This window comes from Astyanax mexicanus, chromosome 10, assembly GCF_023375975.1.
Source record: "Astyanax mexicanus isolate ESR-SI-001 chromosome 10, AstMex3_surface, whole genome shotgun sequence".
NCBI classification, from domain to species: domain Eukaryota; kingdom Metazoa; phylum Chordata; class Actinopteri; order Characiformes; family Acestrorhamphidae; genus Astyanax; species Astyanax mexicanus.
This window is the reverse complement of record NC_064417.1, coordinates 46,152,457-46,178,184: the sequence shown is the minus strand read 5'-3', so window position 1 is coordinate 46,178,184 and position 25,728 is coordinate 46,152,457. Positions and strand designations below refer to the sequence as shown.

The window sequence follows — 25,728 nt, the reverse complement described above, 5'->3', positions numbered from 1 at the left end:
TCTTCACCTCCTCTAACTACTGTCTGTGCTTCAGATCATGCCATGTCTTACTGCATGACGTTCTGCTGAGGGCTGAGGCGTTAAATGTTTAATGACTGCTTACCTTTGCAGCAGAACTACAGAGAGAGGCCAGAACGCATGACACAGTAGAACTGCATGCGTCTTGCCATATATGGAGTTGCTGCAGAACAGAGTGTCATGCAAACTCAAGTTTTGGGGAAGCTAATTCATATGAAACGGTCTGAACTGCACTGTATGTGCAAATGTTTGTGGAAATCTCATAAAATTAACGCTTTTAGCCTCTCTGTGGGTGATTGTACACCTACCTTGTTTGGTCCAGAGCTTTGGTTAATATGATGATAGTTTATCATATCGTGATTTGATAAAATGTTCTTATTTTACTGTCAATAATTTATTTTAAGCATATCGAGGATCTCATCACTGCTAACAGAACAACCATTTCATTATACTGAGCATAATTATTTATTACACTCCAGTTTAATTGCCTGAATTTCAGTATATTTTGAATTAAGGTCTCTGTACTCAGGAAAGGATAGCATTTGAATAGTGCTTTTTAAAGTAACTACTGATGCACTTTGACTGCAATCACAGGTATCACCATATATATTGTGTTTTGTGACTTGTGGAGTTGGGGTTGAGGTGACTCGGAGGAGCTGTATGTGTGAACAGAAATGTCTGAATATTTTTACTGTAAATTACCTAGACTATCCTGCTAGTCCCTTGGTGCAAATTTCTGGTAATGGCAGAGTGAGCCTATGTATGAATACAGCATTTCATTTTCTGAAGAATTCACAACGCAATGTCTGGACTTGATTCTTCTGGCATTTTTCAGAGTTTAAGGTGAAAATGAAATAACACGGGCTTAATGCAATCAAATTCTCAAAGCCTCACAGGTCCAAAACCTTGCTAAAAGTCTGTTCTGAACTGTAGAGACAGTATCCCAGTACTTTTGTCCTTACAATGTATGTAGTGTTTTTGTTTTTGTTTGATTTAATCAAATCCATCAAAAATGTGTTTAATGTTTTTCACAACAAGTCAGAAGTTGTATAGCACATAGGGCAGTTACATTTACAGCGTCTCACCATAATTGTTCCTTAACACATGTTTGCAGAGGATGAGAGCAGTAAATACTGGAGCTATATTGACCTTACACAGATATACACACAGGATGCCAGATATACAGACAGTAGAAGGGTGAGGAAGCGACGCCTGTTCTGTGTCACTCTTACTGTCTTACTTATATTCCCTCTCACTTGATTACTACTGCTTGATTTAACATGTTTTCATAGTCCTTTTTTATGTGTTTTTTATGTCTAACACCCGGCTAATACCAGTACAGAGTCATCGGGAATGCACCACTGCAGCGTATGCACCAGTCATGCAGTAGTAACATGAGTGCAGCATGCCTAGTGAGCTCCATATGTCGTGCGGAGCTGCAGTAGCCATGTGGTGGTGGAGCTCGGCCCGCCTGCGGCTGGGCGGTGCGGCGAAGGTCACACTGAGGATCCGCGCTGCTGCTGAAGGGATGCAGTGCGCTGGAGTCCACACCACACTGGCTCTCCTGCCGCCGACCTCCGCCTGCTGACTTGTGGACTTTTCCCCTTCCGCTGCGGATGAGCCTGGCCACGTAGTGCACAGCACCGCATCCGCCACATGTTGTCAGTGAAAATAATCTCAGATACGCCACATATATCTGGCCAGAATCTGCTGCTGATTTTTTATACAGCTCTTGCGGACATGTGTGCTGCTTCAAAGATGCAATTGGAATCAATTATATGTCCAGTAACTCATCTTTGCTTTGAAAGTTTTTTTGTTAAATAGTTTGTTAAATAGAAATATAGAACAGCCAGCACTGGAATGTTTTTTATTAAAATGGTTTTGTATAAAGTATGTGGTAATTTATGGTAAATTTACAAGGCACTATGTTACAGTATACACTGAAAAATGTACAGTAAATGCAGGTAGTTGTGGTGACAGAAGTTTACTGTTAAATATACAGTGACAGTGTGTAAGACCCAGTATGCTCTTTTGACACTCTTAATTTAAAACTGAAATATACCATGATATATATACTAGATGTTAGTGGCACATCATTACTAACAGTTCAGCTGCATTAATGATGAAGAGCTGTACATTTAACATTGCTTACTGTTGGCAGCAGCAGTGCATAGTAAATAATAGAACTACATTCAAATGTGCAGATGGGCAGTGCGTATAGGAGGGTGGTCTATTTATTGACATATTTGCATATTGTCACCCATTTATGACAACTTGCCTTTTTAATCTTAATTTCTGTTACAATATATATTGTATGTGTGTATATGTCTACCTCGGTTTGTTCTGATTATTTCTTATGTAAATTAAACAGTTATTTATATATATATAGAGATACATTTGACCTATAATATTTTATGGTGTTTCATTGACCTTTAAAAAAGCAGAACATTTAGCTGATAATGGAATACATTTACAATACATTTAGCTGATAATGTTCAAAACATCTGCATTTAATTAATTGCTGCCTTTTTTAAAACCCTCTGCAAATAAATGTTACATACATTAAATGGATAAAAGTTTTGGGACAACTTTTCAGCCATTGTTGCTCCAAAATTAAATTTATTATGCTTTTGTTGGAGTAACAGTCTCTACTGTCCAGGACAAAATGCTTTCTATTAGATTTTTGAGCATTGCATTGAGGATTGGATTGCATTTAATGACAAGAGTGTTAGTGGATGTTGGATGGTCACCACCCAACGTCATCTGAAACTCCCCAACTCAAAATCCCAGTAATGGATGGAGCACCATCGTTACTGAGAACACAGTTCCACTACTACTGAGAACACAGTTCCATTACACCCCCCGGCTCACACCTGCCATTGGGCGTGGCACTAAAATTGTAGGTTTATGTTTTTCTGTTATACTAAATTAGCGGTAGTGTTGACATTTTGCTTGTTTGCTGACATTTTTTCAAAATGTTCATCTGCTGAACACATACATCAAAAGTAGTTGTGAAATGGCTAACATAAAGGTTTTGTGGAACTATGAACTTCTCAAAGTTCTGACCCAGTCAACCCAATCCAAAATGTGTGCAGTGTGCTCAGAACTCAGGTCAGAGCCAGGAAACCAATAATTTAATTGAGCTCTACTAATGCTATGGTCCATTTGTATCCTACTAAGATTTCAACTGGAATGCCCCAAGTAAGATTTACTACTCAGAAAGTAAGAAAACCATACTAACTCCAAGTTCAGATTCCGCATTCTGATATCAGATATCAGCAGCAGTAAAATAAGTGGTATTATACTGTTTATTGGCTTTTGTGTGTTTCATTAAATCAGTCATACATACTGTACTGTCTAGCGTCTAGCTGTGGGCATGTTTTTTATGGTGTATGAATGTGCAAAATGCTATATAATGCTGGGATGCACCAAAACCAAACAAACTAAATGTTAACTTTGCTCCTTTTTCACCACTGCGTAAGTGAAATAGACTAAACATTTTTTTGTCTTGTTTTTTTAAAGAAAAGGCTATTACAAAACATCTTTAATAAATATATAAAAAATATTTATTGAACGCTAATAATTAATTTTAACATCCCAGCAAAGCACAACAGTACTCAGTATAAATTATTAGGCCATTTATTTTCAACTTATTTCACCCCTCGTTGTATAATTTCGGTTGCCAAATATTAGTATAATGCTGAAATTGTAGTAAACTGCAAAAATTAATTTGCTACTGTTATGAAATAGTGTAAAATTATCAGAATGTACCAGAACTGAAACACAGTCAACTTTGGTGTAATTCCACGCCTAGCTGCGACTTTGAGGTCAGTGTAACGCAGCATAATTCTGCCAAGAAGAGTGGTCAAATGTTAAACCTGTGTTCTACCAGAAGCTCATTTATGGCTACCAGCAGCCTGCAGATGTTTGTTGTTTGTTGTACACTCATACTTCCGCAGAATGAACCAAGAATGGTTCAAAGAAGTGGTTGTGCCTTGTGGATGTAAACTTCTGAACCACAGCCGTGTGCAGGGGTGTGTGCTTTGGATGCATAATAGAGATATGTTTGGTTAATTATTAACCTGCCTTACTGTAGCCTATTCATGCGTCGTGATGGAGATCGGAAGGAAGCAGAGAAAAGTGTCACAGTAATTATTATTACGTCTGGAACGGCTAAATAATGTCACATTGATCTGGGTGATCGATAGCCTGAGGCTCTGCTGCTTTGCTGAGGTATGTGTTTGTGTGTGCACTGCCTGCGCTAGCCTGCGCTATTCTGCCTGCCGTTGCAGGCGTAACATTTGGCTAGAGGCTTTTTTTTTATCAAAGTTAATGTTTATATAAGGACGGATATGAGCGCATCAAATATCAGGAAACGGAGAGCTGGTGAGTTTAGAGCTCCACATTTACACATGCGTTTCTCCTACCAGAATAATAATAATTCAGAATAACTCTCTGGAATTAGAGAATCATTTTGGGGCTTGTGTTGTTTCTGGTTTTGTTGCATTTGCTGGGCTAATTGAGACCTCCGGGTTGTTTACAGCGGGTCAGGCGTCAAAGAATGGCTTGTGAATCCAGAACACAAAGCGTTCCTTACAGACAAGTCATCCCCCACGCTGCTTGTGCATACACTTTCATTCTACTGCATTCCTGAAGGTCACAGCAATGTGAAGTGAGTGTGTATGTGCGCGTGTGTTTCAGTGCTACTGGCTCAGTGACCTTGTAGAGTCAATACACTCTTGCCTTTTCCAGACTCTTGATATTTACGGTCCTCCTTGTGGAACTGCAGCAGCTCCACATGTGCACACATGGATGCACACTCTCACGCTGCTCTGTGTATCCTTTAGAGTCCTAGGACATCACAGATAGACTTCATGATATATTTAACAAGACAGTTTTACAATATACATGTGATTGCAGTTAAAATACATGATGTGTGAAAGATCCTTAAAAAAACTATTCAGACACTATAACATACTGAGTCCAGAGACTTCCTCCATATGCTTAAAAACGTTTATTGTAATATGATAAGAAAATTTAATGATGTTGCCCTGCTCTAGCATATATACACTTCCTCACTTCCTCACCAAAGAGTGCCCTGTGAATTGTATTGATGCCCCGGATATCCAGCTACCAAAAATATTTGGCCTAAAATGACAAAAAAAACACATAAATAAATAGATTAAGTGATTTATACGGAACAATGACATTGTCTTTAAAAAGCAAGACAAAATTACTTTAAGAGATATTTAATTCACGAAGTGGTGGAAGAAAGTACCAAAATTCAGTATTCTATTCTTTTTTTGTTTGTTTTTGGTTTTAGCCAAACATTTTAATTTTGGTGCATCCCTAGTAAATTGATAATATTATATACATTGACTACAAATGTTTCAGCCATGGCTGTCTATCATTTCTTCCATAATGTAGCTCCAACTTCCTACGATATAGTAGAATAAGGTTTTAAGAACTGAAGGAAATATGCAAAAAACTTTTGGAAATAGGCACCGGAGATGAAAAGATGCTTTAAGGGAGAAAAGTTAAAGGGAAAATGGGCGCGGCTGTTTGGTCATTAAATCATATGGGGATGGGTGGAGCTGCACAACATCACATCTGCAACCAGCCAGCAGAGGCACTAATTCTGCAGTGGCCTTGCGATATCCATGCTTTATAGTCAATAATTACCATCAACAGGGTTTGTAAAGTCATCAAAAACTTGGAAAAGTCATGAAATTTAAAAAATAGCAATTTCCAGGTGTGGAAAAGGTTTGCAAAAAAAAAAAAAAAAATAGCTAAAATGTTTTGTAAAAGTCTTGGAAATTTTCTATACAATTTATTTTTAGATTTACTGACTTAGAAACGCTGTTTTGGTTTAAAAAAAATCATTTAATGTTTGGGCAAATCCATCATGTCACTTCGCATTAGCCAGCTGGCTGTGTGGGGTCCACTTACTCCATTTGAGTAAATTTGTAAAACTGTAAATTTGCACAGCGAGAGAAAAATGCTGATTTAATGCTTTTTTCAGACAAATATAAGACACAGTTGCAAAGACCCAAACATGCAAAATATGCAGAAATGTGTGATATTTCTACACAGAGAAGCAGCACAGAGCTAGCTAGCGTTAGCTATTTGAACACCTGGCTGTTGTGGCATGAACTCTAAACCTATTCCCGGTTTTAAAAAAACGAATAATTTTAGATAAGAAATAGACCTACTACTATAAGATTTTGGACATGAAAAATCTGCTTCGAGGGCATGAAAAAGTTATGAAAAGATCATGGAAATGTATTGGTTAAAAATTGGTGTTTGGCATGCTATCATCATCATCATCTTCAAACCATACATCAGAACATAGCATCAAAACATGTTCCTCTTTTTTAGTCTTCGTGCAGAAGCCTCGTCGAATGTATCAGCAGGTTTTAACAGCCATTTTGATGTGCCAGCCTGCATTTACTACCTTATGATACCCATATGGCATAGTACGACTGGTTGTCATAACGATGCCTCCTGGTATAGACTCTCTTCGAAAGTGCTTTTCTCAAGGGCGCTCTCGATGAGCAGACCTGGCCATTCTAAGCCTACATCGCAACCGTCCCGACCTCTTCTTCTGGTTTGCATTGCATCATTAATTATTCAGCCTACTTATTCATGTTGTGACACAAGCCGTCTATTTATAAACGTCCCCCCTTTCCTCGCTTGCTGTCTGTAGCTGTTAGTATCTGCAGAGGTTCAGGTTTGAACCTAACGCGCGGATGGAGGGGGTGCTGACATTTGTTGTGGGGAGAAGTGGAGGCACAGTAAGCAGGGGGTATTCTGGTGACACTGGGAACGTCACAGTCAGGCACACCTTTCACAGTTCAGTGCTCACTTCGCCTGCTGTACATAGAAATGAGATAATTGGCCTTTTAGAAATTATATGTGTGTGTGTGTGTGTGTGTGTTTGTGCAGAGGCAGGTGTGTGTGTGTGTGGTGGGCTGCTGGGATGCTCAGGCAGTTGCAATCAGTGCTTGGTGATGTGTTATCTGTTCCGGTATGGCAGTATTGTCATGTTCAGCTTTGTTAAAGAGCTTATATTCTATATTTTCTTTGTTTTATTATGTATCCCATAGTCCACTAAAACAATGCATAAATTAATTTCTTAAACCTGCTGTTTTTGTTGTCCTGGATATATGAAGATATTTGGAGTGCATTATTATTAGCATCATGACATTCTGGATCATTGACTTCTGTTACAAATCTGATAAAATATTTGTATTTTTTAATATCTCACTAAGGGGTGTGTAGTATTTAATTTTATGTAATAATAAAATATATATATTTTTTCTTGCCGTGTACAGTGTATTTTATTAAGTGTTTTGTCATATCGCCAAGAGTATCATTATCGCGAAAATACCATGAAATATCGTGATATTATTTTAGGGCCATATCGCCCGCCCCTACTTTCTTGCACCTTTTCTCCTTTAGTGCAATAATTTCTAGAGTTCTTTCTGACATTTTAAAAAAATATTTTAAGACAGATGTTTGCAATGATCCCTGTAAATTTAGGCTGCACTAAATCTTTATTTTTACATGCATTCATGTAAATCGACACCTGAGTTTAGGTCAGAGGATTGTGGAGGACAAACTGTTTTTTTGTCATGTCTTTATTAATAATTTACAATGTAGAAAATAAATTAAAGAAATAAATAAGAAAATAAGAACAAAACATGAGAAGTTGTCCAAAGTGAGAAGTGTCCAAACTTTTGACTGGCACTGTACATATATAAATGTACACATGCTGAATGCTAAAACACTCCTTATTAGATCTCTGTTAATGAGTAGGCATTAAGTATAGTCTAGGGCTGCATAATTTTGCAGAAAACTGTGTATTGAAGCTCTGTGTATTGAATATTGGAGTAAAAATAATAATGTTGGGCAGATATAATCAGCCTCTGTTAGATATGTCTTGGAAAATAAGAGTTTTTTTTTTATCAAGCAGCAAAAAAGTTGCACCCAGACTTAAGTTTTCTGAGTACATTTTTAGATTATTCTCAAGTGTTTTTACTTTTGTACACAGCAATTATGTTTTAGAATGTCCAAACATGTTCTTTATAGAGAACATGAACTTATATTTTAGTTTTAAAATGAACAATGTGTAATTTGCATGTATTGTTTGCGTAAGGCATTTGGCATGTTGGTTTCTTCATCACAAAAAGTGCTATTCACAAATGGCTGTTTTGCTGCATGTGTGCTGTATTAAGGAATAAGTGGTACATTTAGGACTATTAACAGTGTTCACATGCTGCATTAATGTCTTTGATGTTATATTACAGCTTTTCATGATTTGTGCTGTTTAATGGAGAATTATATCACTTGATGGTGCTGTGCTTAGGGCTGAGCAGAATGATGATATGCTACTGTTAGAGATGGGCTCGGCTTTTGGGGCCAAGATAAGTGTTTTTGGGACTTACCAATCGCCCATTATCTTTCTGTGTGATAGGCCGATTGCCAAAACTGATCAAGGGCTGGCTAGAATAGAAGAATAGAGATTCGGATTGCCTAGTGGTTTAGTGAGGAACTGCAGCTTGTGACCTTGCAGAGATCTGCAGCAACTCACATAGTATGCATCATATGCTCTGATCAACTCTCATGATGAGTTAAATTATCAGCTATATCGACTGATGCCAGACATGGCTGATCTATTCTTCTATTTGTAGTTACTGTGATAAAACTATACCTCTAAACACTTTTTTAGTTACCACACTGTAGATATTGTCATTTTTATCATTGAGCTGTACAGGACTAGGATAGTAATATTAAGTGAATAATCTTAGCCATAGCATTAGCAGTTTTGGATTCCTGCAGCATCTTGTGACCTTGCAACGAGCTGCAGCAAATCACAAAATATGCATTATAAGATATGACCAACTCACAGTAACTACAAATTAAAGAACAGATCAGCCATGTAGTGTATCGGCCAATTACATATTTGATTTGTATATTGGCGAAACATGGCTGATCTATTCTTCTGTTTGTTGTTACTTTAATAAAATTACACCACTATACACTTAGTTAGCATTACACTTTATCACTACACTTAGTTTTATTTAGAATACTGTGGATATTGTCATTCTTATTACACTTAGTATCTGTTTACTCCTTACAAACCGACTGCTTTCCAGCTGAATGATATGAGCAGTACAGGACTAGGATAGCAGTGTTAACTGAGCTTGAAATTAAACATTTAGCTAGCTTTTGTTTGCTTACTGTGTAAATTTGAACTCATTTGTGATCTACTGTGGCTTTCTGCGCTCTCAAAATGGTTTTAATTTAATACTTAATATTACTTTAGTACTTTGAATTCCATCTTCTCTTCTATGTTCAACATTTCTCTCCCTCTTGTCGTTTGCATAGAGATAAAAAGACTGGGTTGGGTGTCATCACATGTCTCCACTTCCTGTATCATTCGTTTTCTAGTTTAAAGCCCTCTGCAGAGTTCTGTAATTGCGATTTTATGACGTTTCATAAAATCCTGAAGCTGCAGCAGCAATAATCTTGTAGTGGAAAAAATATATGTAGCGGAAACACTGCGCTCCTTTCGTAATTAAGTGATCAGCATTGTTCATCTAAACCTGGTTCTTTCAGAGTTCTTTAAGAATTTGGCACATCCAGTGCATTTTTGTCCTTCTTTACTTCCAAAACACAATGTTGTTGCACAGATTGTGTGTCGTGATACTGATTTTCATTTGCTGCAGTGCTCGTTTCTAACTGGAATATTCAGAAAATGCAATGACTGGTTGCAGGGGTGCCTGCAGAGGGTACTTTTACCCCTCAGCAAACCTGAATTGATCTCACTGTAAAAGCCAGGTACTGTAAAGATGGAAAGGAGAGCAGCACGTTCCAGCGAGTGGGAAAAAAACGTTCGCTCCACTGCTTTCTTTTCTCTTATGCTCTTCGTGTGAGGGTGCCTTTGTTCTGGAGTCAGAAAGTGGGAGTTCTAAATTCAATTTCCACCTCTCCCTCTCTCTTCCTGCCTCTTACTCTCTATTTCTCTATCTCACTCTGCTTGTGTCTATCTCTCTCTGTCTTCCTGTCTTTCAGTTTCCCTCTCTGTCTCTTTCTTTCTTTCTTTCTTTCTCTATTTCTTTCTCACACCCTCTTTGTGTCTAGCTCTCTTCTTTTCTCTCTCTCTGTTTCTGTCTCACTCACTTTCTCTCTCTCTTTCTCTCTTTGTGTGTGTCATATATACACATGCATGCACACACACTCCCTCACACCCTCTCCCACTTCACTGCAGTGCTCTCCTTCTGGCCTGTCTGTCTGCGCAGTCACACACACATGCTCCCCCGCCGCCTCCTCCGTCTGTGTCTGTCTCTGGGAGACTTGGGGACAGATCCTATCTGCCCTTTTTTCTCCCGCCTTCTATCTCTCTCCCTCTCTGTCTCTCTCTCTCTCTCTCTCTCTCTCTCCGTCTCTCTCTCCCTCCTCATTCACTGCAGTCTCATCTGATGTAGCTCTCCCATAGCTCTTTTATTCATTCATCCCTTTGTCCTACATCTTCAAGTCATAAGTCATTGCTATGCTTTGTCTCGTCTGCATTTGATGGGTTTTAGAGCATCACATTAAATTAAAGTGAACTGTTTGTCGATTTGTGTTGGGTACTGTGGGCCGATGCTGATACACAAACCTTTTTAAAATGGTAGAATACAGATATTTGGAACAAATCTGTTAGGATGAGATTCAGAGAAGACTAACCTTCTTTTCTCTAGTGATACATGCCGCTGCTGTAATTGGAGGAGTTTTGGTTGTATTAAATTGGATATTTGTCACTGCTATAATGTGTCATAAATGCATCATAGACCACCTCTTGAAGTGGTTTAAAGGGGACATATTATACTTTTTTTTACACAAGTTAGTGTTAGCTTGTGCTAAATAGCAAAACACAAACAAGTTAGTTCATGCTTAACTGTTATAGAAGCACAAAACTCTATTTATTTTAAAGTACTTACCTCTTCTTTATCTGCTGACTTGCCACGGAGAGTACAGATCCCTCCCTCAGAAAAAGTCTACTGGCTAATCCTGCTGTGTACTGGTCAAGGTTCTATAACAAAATGACTGAAATGGTGGATCTTCAACTAAAATAATCTTGTGGGAGTTGACAGATGAGATGTTTCGCAGGGTGGTTCTGTGACATCACAATAAGGGAGCCATCCAAACGGCTCATGACACCAAAAACATGCAACTTATTTACAGATTTGTAGGGTTGCTAAATGGTCCAGCAGGTTAAGCGCTACCACTTATCGGGAGATTGCACTGTGATTGTGAGCCCTGAGAGAGCACAATTGGCCTTGCTGTCTCTGGGTGAGTAGATGGCACTCTTTCCCCTCATCACACAATCACACATCCAGGAACACTGTACTACCAAGGCATGTGGGGTCTCCTGCGTTTTATGTGGATGTGAATTCTAGGTAAATGCAACCAGTTAAACCAGAGTAGGATGGGTTCCTCTGGAGTCTTGGTTCCTTCCAAGGTTTCTTCTGCTTAAAGGGAGTTTTTCCTTGCCACTGTGCCACCATACAAATTGGCATCTCTGTGGTGCTGCTCATAAGAAGCGTGGACCTGTTTTTCTTTGTAAAGCTGCTTTGTGACAACTTTTGTTGTAAAAAGCGCTATAGAAATAAAATTGAATTTGCTTTGATACTTAACCAGCACAGCCAGCATGTATGCCATAGCCATGAGGAGTGCTATAGAATAACAACATTTTATTCTAAACAGACCTATTTATATATTGAAATTGTGTAAATCGTGAAGAAGGGTTTCAGAGGTTTAAAGTAATGGCTCTTTAACAATTCTTCAGAATGGTGCTCTATGGTTTAACATGGTATAACTCAACGCTGTTGTGTATTCACGCTCAATAGCACTGCAGAAGTCTACTTTGCTGACTGTAACAACATTGCATCTTGCAGGAACGGCTATTTTACACAGCCCACCAGTGTGTATTGAAACACACACTGGTGTGCAGTTGCAAACTAATTTTCTTACAACCTTGGCTCTATTATCCAACCAAACACAGAGGTAAAGTCGCCCAAAATAAACACATTTTGTTAAAGCAGCATGTAGTAAATCAGTTTGTGTTAAAAAACTAGACACAGCAAGCGTCTGTATTTTTGGGAGGGTAATCAACCAGTATGACCAGCTTCACAAACAGCATGAGCAAATTAGCAATAATAATAGACCAGCTGGCCCATCAAACCCAAATAAAAGCATATGGTATGTGAGTCAAGAGCTAAGCTTGTTAATCGCCTCAATCAACTGACTTGCCAGCATAGGGACTTCATAGCGTTTTCTCTTGAATGTATAGCTTTTTAGCTACCTTATCTTCGACCATCTAAAACCAGCTACCAGCCGAAGCTAGGCTTGAGCTGTATTTCTCAGCAGGACACTGTAATGTATAGCCAGCATTAGCCAGCATTTGTTCCTGACTCCTAATTTCCCCATATCACTGCACCTGAGCAAAATATCACACACGTGTATGAGTTCTGGTCGGGGGGCCATCATTTCTAAATCAATCCTGCGGACAAAGCAGCAGAGTGGGTAATTATTCCTGCTTTCAGCATGCTTTGTTTGTTTTGTTAACAGACCGCCCAAGCATTGCCACATGCTGAGCTATGGCAGGTGAACTCGTGGCTTGTTAACGTCACGCGCATGAAATCTACTCTGAATAGGAACGTTAAATTAAGAGTTCAAAATCACGACACCTAGTTTTTATACTGTCACTCCCGTCAAAGCAATCAGTGCTGCTTCAATACCTGTTTGAGGTCAAATAGCCCACTGACTCATCATTTACTGTCAAAAACGATTTTTCCATTCTGGTTAGTCCACTCGCAAATATATGGAACTCCAGGAGCCTCCCTGTGGATTTGCATCAGTGTGTTGCACTAGTAAAGGCTGTGTATCAGTATATATTCCTGACTATTCACCCCTCTTGGGGCCACATTTCAAATTTTATACACACTCATATATGCACAACAAATGCAAAAAGACCCCACTCCATCATATGTCCAGAATATGGACTAATTTTCTTTATTTTCCTAATGTGTTAGATTGTTTTTCAACTTTAATGTGTCACTTAGAATTCAGTAAGCAGTATTTGTTTCCATACTTGGAGTCCTGTATCCTGTTTTTAAGCACAAGATTTTAACAACAAGCATTTACAAATGCTTTAGTCATGCGTTAGTCAGACTGAAATCTGATTACTATGTGGGATGAAATCTGCAAATCCCTTTAGCCTCTTCCTGTGCTGTGTTAAAGACGATTGCTGCCTCAAAATTAAACATTTTACATGCAGTCATGCCTTTTTTTTTACTTAGGGGAAGGCAACAGATTCAGCAGTCAAGACAAATGAGAAAATTACTGTTTATACTGATTATCTCAGCAATAATGTGCTGCGATGGGAGGAGTTTTGTTAGTGCTTACAAGTGTCTTGGAGAAATGGATGTGTTTACACTGCTTTAATGTGGCTCAGGTGAGTCTCAGATCAACTCCTGGATAGCTGTTGACATCTGGCTGTTTGAATCAGTCTCTTGTAAAAGTTTGCGAACGTATTTTTCTTAGTTTTTATCCGTTATCTGTTTATCCATTAGCTTGTTATTGTAGCATGCTCAGCTAACCTGTTGCAGATGGTGCATGGTGTGGCCTTATGTTTTTTCCTATGTTTTAGCAGTAGCAGTGTTGTGGTTGGCATTAACATTACAGTGATAATGGTGGTCATATGATGATCATATTCACCATCTCTGACCACCTCTAAATATATCTAAATGTGGTTTGAGTGGTCGGATTACAGTGTGTCCTCGATACACATTGTATTCCATTTACACTTGTACTTTGTGCTGTCTGCTTATGATTAAATCACCCAGGACGCGTGTTAATGCCAATGGTGAACCTTGAGACCTTGGGTGGCTTGACCTTATGCAGAAATAATTATGATAATCAAGATAACCTTGTCTTAGCATGGCCTGTATATATGTTTTACACATAAAGACTGTATATACTTTCTGATATGTCCCAGACCCCAGCTGGCCTTCCTTGTCCCACCCTAACCTCCTACTCTATAATGCAGTATCTGGTTCTGTTAACTCACTCACACTGCTCCAGATATAACTGTGGACTGCAAAAACACTGAGTAAAAGCAGTTTTTTCCTATGTCTCACCTCTTATCTGCCTCACCTGTGTGTGCTGTGTGTAAGTCTCAGGCTGCATGGTGATATCTGCGTATCTGGCTAATGCGCCAGTACAGAAACTCCTGATAAAGCTAGTGGAAGAAAGAGGCAGGCGTGCTCTGTTCTCTTTACAATTCAGCCAAGAAACGATGCAATAGCAGTCTCCACCAGAAGAGGCAGGAAGGAAGAAATGCTGATATTGGTGCAACACTCCTTCTCATTGGCTGATGCCATGCTCAGCCTGTTTGCAAAGCAGCCGTTGATTGGCTTTCGGCACGCTGAGTACTGAGCAGCTGCTGTCGCCAGGACCTGCCCTTGCCCTCCCCCTATCTCTCTCTCTATCTTTCATTCTATGTTTCTCTCTCACTCACTCATGCTACATTTTTCCCTAAATGTTTTAATGAATTTCTGAGAGCACTCACTAATTTTCAAGCTGTCTGAAGCGCTGTCGCAACTGACTGACTTTGGCCGGTTCCCACACACACACACCGCACCACAACATAAAGTGACGTGTATCTCTCCCTCTCCCTGTTTCTCCCTCTCTCTCTTCCGCGCTTTCTTACCCCTCCTTCCCTCCCTGTATCTCTTAATCAAGATACAGCCTGCCCTTTCCTGTGCATTGCTGCCTGCCTCCCGTCTGCACTCCTCCTCCACCTCTTTTTCACTCTTTTTTTCTCCCCAGCTCTCTTTCTCTCTCTCTCTCCATCACTCTCTCTCTCTCACGCGCTCTCTGCTGCCATGCGCTTTCATTCTCTCTCGCTCTCTCTCTCTTTCCCCGGCTCACAGGTTTGCAGTGTAAATAGTTGAGCCTCTAAGCTTTGTTGGCTTTGTGTATTTTTTGCTTTTTTTGCTTTTTTTCTGCCATTTCATCCAGAACTTTTTTTTTTGCGAAGGTTTTTACTACGTCAGACTGTTTTTGTTCTTGTTTTTGAAAGCGCTGCCTATTTTTCTAACTCTTTTGTATTTTTTTTTTCTTCTTTTTTCTCTCGCCGAAGGACAGGTTTGGCTTCGAATTGCCGGAGGGAGACGGTGGAGGGCTACAATGAGAAGAAGGGACGAAGGGAAAGCAGGACGGACCAGAATGCGACTTAAATAGAAGGCGGAGGACGCGCATCACCACAAAGTGCCTGGGCTGGATGCTGCAGCAGCCTCTCACCGCGCACGCTTTCTCCCACGCTGCTGCCCCCCCTCCATTCGCTGTCTCCTGCTGCCCTGTGTGTATGTGTGTCTAGGAGTGTGCTTGGCCTTGACTGAGGCTATATTTCACCCTGACAGGCAAACAGTCAATCGGCCCATTTGCTGTTCCTCGATCCCAGCTTTTCTCCCCTGCTCCACCACCAACACCACCCCCTCCTCGCCGGCAACATCGCCCTGTTAATACAAGGACAGTCGATTAGTTTCCCCTTTTGGACTTAATGGCTTCATAGTGCCTGTTTTTAGTTGCCCGTCTTCTCTGTCTTCTACCAGCCAGACATGCGAGCATCTTCAGAAAGTGCTGTGACTGCGGCAGTGGGACGGGGGCACTCAGGAGCCTGAAGGTGGGGGAAGTGTAAGGTACTTTTAAATGGACGAAGGAGGGGTTGGTTTTAGGACACGCTGTAGGAGAGTCTAGACTGAGGGACGGCCACTGCAGCCCAGGAGAACACGTCGGTCTGCTCTTTTTTTTAGTGCCTCAGTCTGTCGCCAGCGGTCAAGGACCTACTGCAGCATGCCACAGTGATCGGCCCCAGTCTCAGCAACCCTCTGCTGTATCTCTGACACACCTGCCCTCCTGCTCCTCCCTACAGCACCATAGTCCATAGACTAACCACAAAAGAACACATATAGAACATAGAGAACGAATTATACATTTTTGTACTGTTGTCTCTGTTTAACTCTAGAACACATCATCTTTCTTTTGCATGGTGGCACTTTGATTTTTGCCTCGCCACATCCGCCTTTTTCCCCGTAGAGATTTTTTGCCGTGCCATACTTCTCCATTTTTGACCGCCTTTCTCTCACACGGCCCCATTCCCAGCCCTCTGCTCATCTTCTGCTCACAGAGGCAAACGCCATGGCCATCAACGTGGCCATGGGCCGCGACACCAAGTGGCTGACCCTGGAGGTGTGCCGCGAGTTCCAGAGAGGTGCCTGCTCACGCTCTGACACCGAGTGCAAGTTTGCCCACCCCTCCCGCACCTGCCACGTGGAGAACGGCCGCGTCATCGCCTGCTTCGACTCCCTCAAGGTAACCCAGATGCGCACATTCGCACGAATACACATTGCTTGGTTTAGCTCAGCCGTAAAACGTAATGCCACTGGTCTGTATCCGCTGTGTCACTGTATCTGTATCATATAGATGTACACACTGGATTTTTCCTCTGGCATTGCTAACACCTCCGGGCTCTTTGCTGAGTTGCTCTCCCTCTCCTGCTGATGTCCTGAAAAGCAGTTTGTGTCTGTGTCAGCCTTACAGCTCTGCAACCTCATATGGTCTGCAGTAGGCCTGGGACAACTAGGTCTGCAAAGAGCCTGAATAAGCATTTTATTTGACTAAAGAGTGTACAGTGCAGACTAATGATCACATAGTGTTATAAGTGTTATGAAACATACAAAGGTTTGTTTCTCCATCCAGGAAACAGTGCTGTGCCAAAGTAGTGCTTGACTAGGAATGCACCAATACTATGTTTTACCAATGCCAGATTTTTGAGTATCTGCCAATACCATTTACTGATACCAATATCAAATCTGATTGAACTACTTGATAGGTTCTATAAATTCTGATATTCCGTTATTTATTTAATAGGTTTTATTTTGGTAAGGGCCTTGTTCTGTATCCCAAATAAGATATAATGAGTGTGCTATAATAAGGGGGCTTATAGTGGGGCACATATACATCAATAACTGCTTCACAGTATCAGTGCTCTTTATTGCATTAGTCTTAAGTGCAGGCCAACATTAAATCACGTGACACAGAAATGTACTAATAGACGTCTTTCCCAAGGACTTTTTGAGGCCTATTCGCACCATTTGAACGTAAAAAAGTAGTTGCAGTAACTATAAGGTAGTGGAGCCTTCACCACAAGTTCGACAAACTCCACAGACCACTGGGGTTCCCTGCTGCACAGGAGTGCTCATTAACAAGGGAAGACTAGGGATTAAACTAGGATACATCTTTTTTTGTGTGTTGCGTGTCATGTAAGTTTGTGTTCTGCCACCAACACAATGAGATGTTGTGCTGATGTCTTGCTGCTTATTTGTTTGATCTGCAATCATAGCAACAGAGCTCTGATTGGTCAGCCTGATTTAAATGCATTTATAGGATGTAGAAAATAAAGCAGACTCTGATTGCAACATTCATGCAACATCTCAGTCCGTCAGGTTCAGATTTGTGTAAAAGGCATTATTAATATATGTGTTGATTTTTTAAAACTTGTCTATAATAAATCTGACTGTGTGAATAGGCTTTTACAGGTTTAGTGTGGTGTGCTTCTCCTACCAAGGAGTTAAACGCTACAATAATTTTCCTGAAAGAATGACTAGATTAACTACTGTAGGTATGCTACAGTACAGGGCTAAGCTTACATATACACACACACAAACAAAATCACAAAGTATTGTGTAAGTCAATTAATCTCTATGCTTCGATTTGTTAACCCAAGCACTCTTCTTTTCCTCCTTCTATAAGTATTTCAAGATGTTTACTTCAAGACTACTGATCATTTAATGTTGCATTATCAGCTGATTGATGTGATGAGCTTAGTTTACAGAGGAGAAGATGCATGCAAAGCTAAGTTTGTTTTGCAGAAAGATGAAAATTGGCGTCACTTCTTGTTTTTTTTCTTCCCTTTCTGTGGAGAGCCCAACACAAGGCTGTCTCTGTCTGAGTGCAGGGCTGTCTCCAGTCTTATCGAGTTAGACTGTAGCATTCGCCCATATTTCTGCTTTCTGTGGCCTTAGCCAGATGCTAGGAGGTAGAAAAGCAGAGTGTTTAGAGGACTAGGAGCAGAAGACTACGTTTGCTGTACACTGACCCCACCATCAACCCAACCCCCCTCAAAAAGCATTATTGCTGTTAGCTCGGTGTGATAGTTTGGGCAGCGCCAGCCTGGATTACCAAGTGAAATGGGATTGTTTATTGAAGGTGGAAAAGCAGGCGGCCTCACCGGCTGCGTGACCCTGACGCAGGGTGAGAGGAGGAGGGGTGGATGAAGGTCAGGCCACGTTTCTGTTTATCAGAACCTTACTGCAAGGTTCCCACACAAGTGCTTGGTGTTACACCAGCACGCCATTTCTCAAGCCACTGCAATTTTGATTTTTTTCTACTTCAATACAGTTTTTGGACAGTTTTTCATTACCTGTTTAAACCGGTAGCTCCAGACCACGTGCCTTAATTAAATACGAACATATGAAAGGCTGCCTGCGATGGCAGCCCGGGTTTTAATCATACTGCGCTGTTCATATTAATAGTGCCCATTCATTTCTCCGCAGACAGGAGCCCATTCCACCCCTCCTCTCCTCTACTATCCTCGCTCTCCTCCTCTCTGCTAATTTATCGACATCCCTTAATGGCTGCCCCAGTGTCCTTTCTCCTAACCAGCCTCTTCTGCAGGAGACCCTTCTTTATACATTAGTCCTGACTGGCCTGCGCGCCGGCTAACTCATAGAGGAGCATGAATTATGCAGGCGGCTACTCTTCCTAAATGTGCTGCCGTCATTTAAATGTCTGCATTCCGCTAACAAATTTCTCCGTTCTCACCGGGAAAGGCTTAAACAGCTACTGCTAGTAGAGAAGGTCGATGCCAAGCAGTGACCATATAGCACTTTGAAGGCTGCGATTCAGTTCTTTTCCGTGCTTAGAAATGAAGTAAAAAATTTTAAGCATGGAGTAGGCCAATTGGTAGGTCTGCCCTTTCTCCCAAATAGTCTCAGGCCACCTTCATTGAGTTTACAGTACAGCCTACACGAATGGAAGGAGACTGGATTTTCTGTGTTTCATCACCAAAAGGGCAATTCATATATTTTATTGCAAACCTATTCATGTTGCCATTAAATTACATTACTGGGGCTCAGCTCTGATTGCTAATACAACACCACATGGTCAATAATAGTATGATTAACCTATGGTGTAGCAGACTGATGCCTGTATATGCCTGTATATAAGAATTGCAGCTGACGAGTTTAAGGATGCATCTGCTGAATCCTTCACAGCCCTTGGTTATCCACTATTCTCTGCTTATGTGCAGCAGAAAGGACAAAAAAAATCCTAAAAATGGAAAACAAAAGCACCACAATAATGGCTGGGAAATGAAACCTTTGCCAGGTTAATTTTAAAATGTTATTTTACACATTATTTTTCGTGCTGCAGTGTCACCATGTGACTTTGTGTGGGGCATCACCAGAAGCCTCATTAGAGTGTCCTGTGACCAAAAGGCTGTTTAGAAGGACCAATGCAAGGCTACGCATGTTACTGGAAATTTCCGTTAGAGGGCAGCTCAGGCGCTTGATGATTGCTGGAAAAACACTCTGTCGGATCCCCTCAATTTACACATTTTCACATTGATTTTTAAAATGATGCTGATCTCTCGCCAGCTGTTCTCACAAGAATAGTTTTTGCTGTGCAGCGGCGAGGACACATCATACAGCTGCTCTGCAATTGAGGAGCTGCTGAGCGGCTTCGCTACCTCCTAGCGGTTTTGTGTGTACTGTGCCTCACGTACATGTCACATTAATTGCTGAAGGACTTGCACAACCACGACGCACCAAACAGATGCGGGATATGCAAGGCAGCCATCTTGCTTTTGCAAATGCATAAGTAACAGCAAGTTTATCTAAACCCTTAGAGACACTGCAGTCACACATATTAAGTTAGTGGGAAAAGGACAGACTGAGTGGCAGCATTAGTGTTCAGTGTGTATTCTGTGAAAACACAAAATCGAAATATCTCAATATTTTATCACTATCAAAAATAATGTATATTTGTAGTTTGCCATCAGCTACCGGAGCCCTGAGAGAGCACAATTGGCCCTGCTGTCTCTGGGTGAGTAGATGGCGCTCTTTCCGCAGCACAAGGCATCTGTAAACTGATGTATCGCATCCAAGTCGTTGCACTTTCCTGTGCTGTGATGCTACTCGGCAATGCTGCATGGTGGCTGACTTCACATGTATCAGAGGGGGCATGTGCTAGTCTTCACCTTCCTGGTGTTGGGGCATCACTAGTGATAGGGGGAGTCCTAGTGAGTGGGTTGGGTAATTGGCTGTGTAAATTGTGGAGAAAATGGGATAAAAATGAGAAAAAAACAAACCAAAAAATATATACATATATATTGTCTTGCTTAAAGCACCGCAATATATTGCAATATATTGATCTGTAACCCCCGTACTGTTTGCGCAGCCCTACTACCACTCATTTTGAGTAGGGGGGCTTGTTCAGCGGGAATGTGCCGTCAGTGCATATCCTCTATTAGTGCTAGATTTAATCAGATCTACGCTGAAGTACCTATCTTATACAAAGCCTGGAGTAGCAGACATGGCTGAGAATGGTTTTGGTTCATTATAGAGTGATTCTCGGTTTTTTTTCTACGTTCCCTCTTCCCCCTCTCTGTCTCCGCGACCAATGAGCAGTGCCGAGACAGTATGAGGCAAAACTTCCTCCTGGTTGCTGGGCGCGTTACCATGGCTACGCAGAGGAGATCCCTGACCCAGTGCATCCTGCTTGACATGACTTACAGCTTTTCATTTCTCTCTCTCTCTCTTTCTCTCTCTCTCTCTCTTTCTCTGCGTCAGGAGGAAAACACAGCGCGGCGTGCATGCGTCCTCTCCTGCCTGCGTAGACCAGTGTTTTTCCTCACTTCTGCGTGTTTATGTAGTGCAGGGATGATAGATTTCTGGTAGCGTAGCTGTGCAGCGCGCCCATTAATAATGCAGGCTGGCGCTGTCACTGTGTGCTGCTTTTGACTGCAACGCTGCTTTCTCTCCTGTGTTTTGGGTAGTTCACCTACCTGCTCTTGTGGGACTGTTTGCTCATTACTAAACGCTCCCTGAACACACTCTTAACTGCTGATGCAAATATTGCTATCACTACACCCACCCATACGTGTGACTGTGTGAGGCACGTCCCTGTTTGTATGAAGCTGACTTGATGTAAAGCTTCTTCAATCTTGCATGCTTGGTGTAAGCGCAACTACAGTTCATGCTTGGGTATTCACTGTATGTAGAGCCATTAGAATGGAGTAGTTCAGAGTAGGGCTGCACAATATATTGTTTCAGTGTAGTTATCACAGTGTGCGTCTGCGCAGTAGTCACATCGTAGGATGTGCAGAGTCAAATTACAATTTTTAAACCTCATTTGAAAAATGCATAAACCCATGACTAACATCACATAAGACTCATAATGATATAAATAAAGCTTTATTGGGCTTACTTGCACACATGTAGAAAATTATAATTAAACTAACATTAAATGTTTTTTTAAATATATGCTTATTTAAAACACTATACATGGAGGATCATTAACTTTTGGTTTAGTATGTAAAAAAATTAAAATTCATAAGAAATATATATATATATATATATATATATATATGTAATATTACAATATACAGTATATTGCAGAACAACAAAATACCTCAAGGTCTGTTTTTTCCAATACCATGCATCCCTACATCAGAGGCACTTGCGGCTTTATGAGTCATCTTTTATTTAAAAAATATATATATTTTCTAATCCTGTTTCAGGCAGTTAGACTTTAGTGCTATTATGTGATAACTTTGTCATCTTGTCCTAGGGCAAAAAGCTTTAGGATGCGCTTCAGGATGTTGTTTATAAGTTGACTGTTGGACAGAATAGATAAATAGATTTTTTTAAAATCACATTTAATAGAACCTCTCTACTTTGCCTGCTGTTAAAGTTAATTCTACAGTTAAGTTGCCTGAAATGTTTGATTCAAGTTTTTTTTCACCAAGCAATGCCAATATATTCCTCTAAATCAAGCCTCCCAAAAGCTCAAAAAGAGTTATTCTTAGTAGGGATGCAACGAAATTAGAATATTTTACGGAAACAGAACAAAATTAAATATTTGGCCAAAGACTGAAGGCAGAATGGCAATTTTTGAGTTTTAATAACCTTGATGATTTTATTTTGCCACGTTTTTACCATTGCATACAAAAATCAATTACAAGACTACAATAAAAAATATATATTTATTAAGCACTGAACATTTTTAACATCCCAGCAGACAAACGAACTAAGTGCAATATAACGTAAACAACAGTAATGTCATCGTTCTATTCAAAGATTTGGTCTTTTTATGTATTGCCATCTATTCAGAGCATCCCTAGTTCTCAGTCGGGAAGCTCATTGATCATAAAATAAATCAAAATGTGCTTATACACATACATAATAGTGTAATCAAAGCTGGGTTATTTCTTTATGATCATCAGTGTAATTGTGGTAGCCCTCCATCCGTTCTGCAGCAGAGACACAGAGTCTAGCATCCCCTAAGCCTCCTCATCCATCACCCCCACTTCCATTACCTGCAGCTAATCAGGGCTCAGAGCAAAGGCACCTCCACTATCCCTTTCACTTCCAATCCTGCTGGACCTGCATCACCGTTACGGCCTGAGCGCAGGTCGCATGGGGACAGGAGAACAGCGACAGCCTCACGTAGCAGACATTTAAATCTCTCATTCATTGACAATGGCTGCGGGAGAGTGCTCAGCAGACAGTGTGCACCATCATGATCATTTTGTTCATCGTTTGAATGAAGTTTGAGTTCAGCTTCCTGTAATAAACAGCTCAGCTGATGGAGTAAACTCACCCGACCGACAGAAGTGCTGAAATTAATAAGATAAAGCCAGTCATGTTGAGAGCACGGAAAAGAGATTTAAATTGTTTAAAAAAGCCTTAAAGCTTTATTTTCACAGGGTTGCTGATGGGTCAGATGCCTTTAGGCTTAGTAGTGGATGATACAGCTGAAAAGCTCTGATTCATACATTTTACCCTTTTATTCCGTACACAGAATAAAAGTCCAGACATGCCCATTTACTTTCATTACTTCAGTACTACATTTTACAATACAACTACTTGCACGTGGGTGCGTATCAGTGTAGCTGGTTAATATGGTGACTTTTATTTAGTAAACTAACCATCTAACTATCTGCTACTTTCATCTACACAACATTTTAATCCAAACTGTCCCAGTATTTGTGTAAATATGCGTTGTATAAAACAGGAAAACAAGAATCAGCAGCTATAACTTTTGATTTGTCACCTGCTGCTCTGTTGCCTGCTGCCTACCACCAAATTGTGGCTACAAATCATGTCCTGCCATAGAATATGACTGGTTGTTTGACCCCCTGTCACCTGCCAGTGTAAATGCCTTTTATAAACTACTAAATTATAATTTATAATATATGTATAGCATGTTATTCTGTGAGCGTGCACGATTTTGTTCTGGCAAGTTTTTGTTTACATTGCAAGTAAAGGCATCCGATTGATTTTTAGGTCAATTTATTGCCACATTAATGGTCTCTCCTTGTTCGTTTGGCTTAAAGACCACATTTACCCACACTGGAGATGTAAATTGCAGCTTTAAAACCAAGTCCATTTGGTCAAAAAAAGTAAAATCTTAAGTATATGGAGCTATTAATGCATTGGTCATTCAGTTTTCTGAATTTTGTGGGGTTTTTTTTGTTTTGTTTTTTCAGCCAACCATGTATTCCTGTAAATCAAACAGTTAAAAACAGTTGTTCTTAGTAGGCATGCACTGAATTTTTTTTACTATTGAGAACATTTGTGAAGAAAAGGTATATACAAAACTACTAATTTAAAAGTATTTATTAAATACTGAACATTTTGGACATCACAGCAGCCATATACAACAAAATATGCATTGTTTGCTATAAATTAATTGATTTTTTCCTATTAGTCTTTGACATATTAGCCTGGAGTAAGAAGTCCTCACCCGTCGCAGTACAGTCTGATTGGTCATTGCCTGCACTGCACATTTTTCCCACACAATTTTCCTACACTGCTGCTCACAGAATATAGGTGACACTTGTTATTATAAAATCAGACATATAAATAAACACAATGAGCCATATCGAGGTCAGCTAAAATGATTGAGGTCTTGTTCATCTATTGTACAATGATTCAAAAAGGTTATTATCGTGACAAGACTACATCTAGTAATTGTATAACGATTGTTTAAGTAATGAAATATTGATATTTTTATTGATCTAGTTGTAATGGTTTAGTGCAGATATAGCAAGGGTGAGGCTGGCAGTACTTATTGATTGCTATTGGTACAGAATGGGAGATGAAGGTTTGTTAGTACTGATTAAGACATTAAGCTGCTATTGCTGGGTTCTTGAGCAAGGCTTTTGACCCTCTTCGCTCTGTGGGCAATGTGGTATGACTGGCACTTTTGAGTTGTAATGGTTTAGTCCAGACATAGGAAGGGTAAGGCTTCTCATACATATAGATGGCTATGGGTTAGGGGTGGCCAATTTGACCCTGAGTATTTTTGCAATGAGGACATTCTTGGCAATGTGACATTCATTTTAAATTAATTTCAGGAATATACTTCTGCAAGTTTTGTTTAGTATAAATCTAGCAATTTTATATGTGTAGTAAAAACAAAACCACATAACTATAGTGCAACGTATTTAGTTCATGCATATAGATTTAACAGTTTGGGAGATGAAACTGTCATCTGTTCACCATGTTCTTTTATTATCTTGAGACAGTGTCTCAAAACACCTCGAACTCATTAGTGTTTTCTCTGTCCTTCTATTTATATAACTAATTTACTCTGCACTATGTCCTTTGCTGCTGCACTCAGCACTTTATTGTAATATACAATTCTGCACATATAAGTTTACAGGTGTGTGTGTGTGTGTGTGTGTCTAGATTGGGGTACCTGTCACTGTGTAATGTTGTCAATTATCGTGCACTGTGAGCTACTGTAACCAAACACAAATTTCTTGTATGTATATTCTTGTATGGCCAATAAAGCCAAATTCTGATTTTGGTTTTGATTCTGATAAACTTCAAACAAATAATTTGTAATAAGTAAAGACGATAAATCCAAAGCAAAACAAATACAAATTAATAATATAACTTTTACCACAATATGGTTTTTGCATACAGTACATCATAGCACACTCCTACTCTGTGTACAGATTGGGAGATTAAGGATTGTTAGTACCAATTAGGACATAAAGCTGCCATTATTGGGCCCTTAACATTAAGCTGTCATTGTTCGGTCCTTGAGCAACACTGTTGACCCTCACTGCTCCTTGGACACCATGGTATGATTGACCATTTTTAGATGTAGTGGTTTAGCCCTGGTTTAGACTCAATGAGGAGGAACTTACCATAATGAAAGAGGCTGAGATTGGTTAGTACCAGGCCTGTCACAAAAATATTTTTTGGAATATATCTTGCCAGAAATTATTGCGATAAACAATATTATTGTCATTTTAAGACCATTTAAATGCCACTGAAATAATGATAATAGAATTACATAACAAAA

The 25,728-nt window shown here is 40.1% G+C and overlaps 1 protein-coding gene across 9 annotated transcripts in view; it reads left to right on the top strand.

The window, feature by feature from the left end:
• Positions 1-25,728, top strand: part of mbnl3 (muscleblind-like splicing regulator 3) — a 69,655-nt gene that overhangs the window by 8,263 nt on the left and 35,664 nt on the right. For 8 of the 9 annotated variants that reach the window (XM_049484021.1, XM_049484022.1, XM_049484023.1 and 5 more), the window contains exon 2: positions 15,209-16,440. In XM_049484021.1, coding sequence (XP_049339978.1) covers positions 16,267-16,440 — 174 coding nt within the window. In that variant the 5' untranslated portion in view covers positions 15,209-16,266. The remainder of the gene's footprint in view (positions 1-15,208; positions 16,441-25,728) is intronic. The other variant, XM_049484019.1, reaches the window with a different exon arrangement.